Raw genomic sequence first — 1252 nt, forward strand, 5'->3', positions numbered from 1 at the left:
GAAGCAACCAAGAACAAAGGAGAAACTTACTAGATATTTGCTTACTCTTCCTTCTTCTCTTGTCTTGAACACAGAACTCTGTGGGTCTCCTCCAGTCACTTGGATGTCATTCTGGTTCTCCAGGATTTCTCAAAGTCAATGCCTAAATGGACAATGAGCATATGGCTTCAGAGCAGAGATCTAAGCTTATGAAACTTAAAGAGTGTGATGAAAAATATGCTCGCCACAGAAGCTTAGTAATCTAGAACTAAGGAGAAATGTCCTGACAGTTAGAACAATTAACCAGTGGAACTGCTTGCCTCCAGAAGTTGTGGGTGCACACCAACACTGGAGGGTTTTCAAAGAGAGGTTAGAGATCCATTTGTCTGAAATGGTCTGGGTCTCCTGCTTGAGCAGGGGGCTGGACTAGAAGACCTCCGAGGTCCCTTCTCACTCTTATGATTTTGTGTTCTAAATGTGTTGTGATTTGCTTAAAAAACAACAACTGCTAAGTACTTTGTTTAAATTCCCCGCTCGGTTTCCACCGCAGACTCTTAACGCTTTCTCTTCCAAAGGGCGAGCCCTGCCGAGCACCGGGACCCCCCGCGGCGAAAGAGAAGCCCCCCAAATGCTGCCACGTCACCCTCCCAGACGGCTCCACCTCTGTCATGCCCGTAAGAGCCGGGTCCTCCATCAAAGAGGTGCTATCCGACTTCTGCGAACGGCAACGCATCAGCATGGCCGCAGTCGACCTTTTTTTAATCGGTGGAGATAAGGTACTTTTATGGGTTTTTTTTTTTAAAAAATTAATTAACTAACATTGAAAGGCTGCATTTTCCCAAGAGCGATATTAGCAATAGCAACAGCATTTTAGAGCTTGACAGCACGCTCTGGGTGGTTTACAAGGTAGAAGCATGACTTGCCTACGATCCCCCAAGAGTCTGGGTCCTCGTTTTACCGACCTCGGAAGGGTGGAAGGCTGAGTCAGCTTTGAGCCCTGCCGGGATCGAACTGCAAAACTGTGGGCAGAGTTTGCCTACCATACAGGTAGTCCTCGACTTAACAACAGTTCATTTAGTGGCCGTTCGAAGTGACGACGGCCCGGAATAAGGGGACATATGACCGTTTTTCTACTCAGTTGATTGAAACTATTACGAAAATGCATTGTTTATAATAATGATAATGATAATATAATAGTAATAATGATGATGATGATGATGATGATGATGATGATGATGATGATGATGATGATGGAAGGGACCTTGGAGGAATA

The 1252-nt window shown here is 45.2% G+C and overlaps 1 protein-coding gene across 1 annotated transcript in view; it reads left to right on the forward strand.

The window, feature by feature from the left end:
- LOC107300090 (regulator of G-protein signaling 12-like) overlaps window positions 1–755 on the forward strand; it is a gene marked incomplete at its 3' end in the record, with an annotated part of 22736 nt that extends 21981 nt beyond the window's left edge. The window contains exon 3 of the mRNA XM_015829432.1: window positions 555–755. Coding sequence (XP_015684918.1) covers window positions 555–755 — 201 coding nt within the window. The remainder of the gene's footprint in view (window positions 1–554) is intronic.
- Window positions 756–1252: the final 497 nt, after the last annotated feature.

This window comes from Protobothrops mucrosquamatus, unplaced genomic scaffold (genome assembly GCF_001527695.2).
Source record: "Protobothrops mucrosquamatus isolate PMUCROS unplaced genomic scaffold, P.Mucros_1.0 scaffold6112, whole genome shotgun sequence".
NCBI classification, from domain to species: domain Eukaryota; kingdom Metazoa; phylum Chordata; class Lepidosauria; order Squamata; family Viperidae; genus Protobothrops; species Protobothrops mucrosquamatus.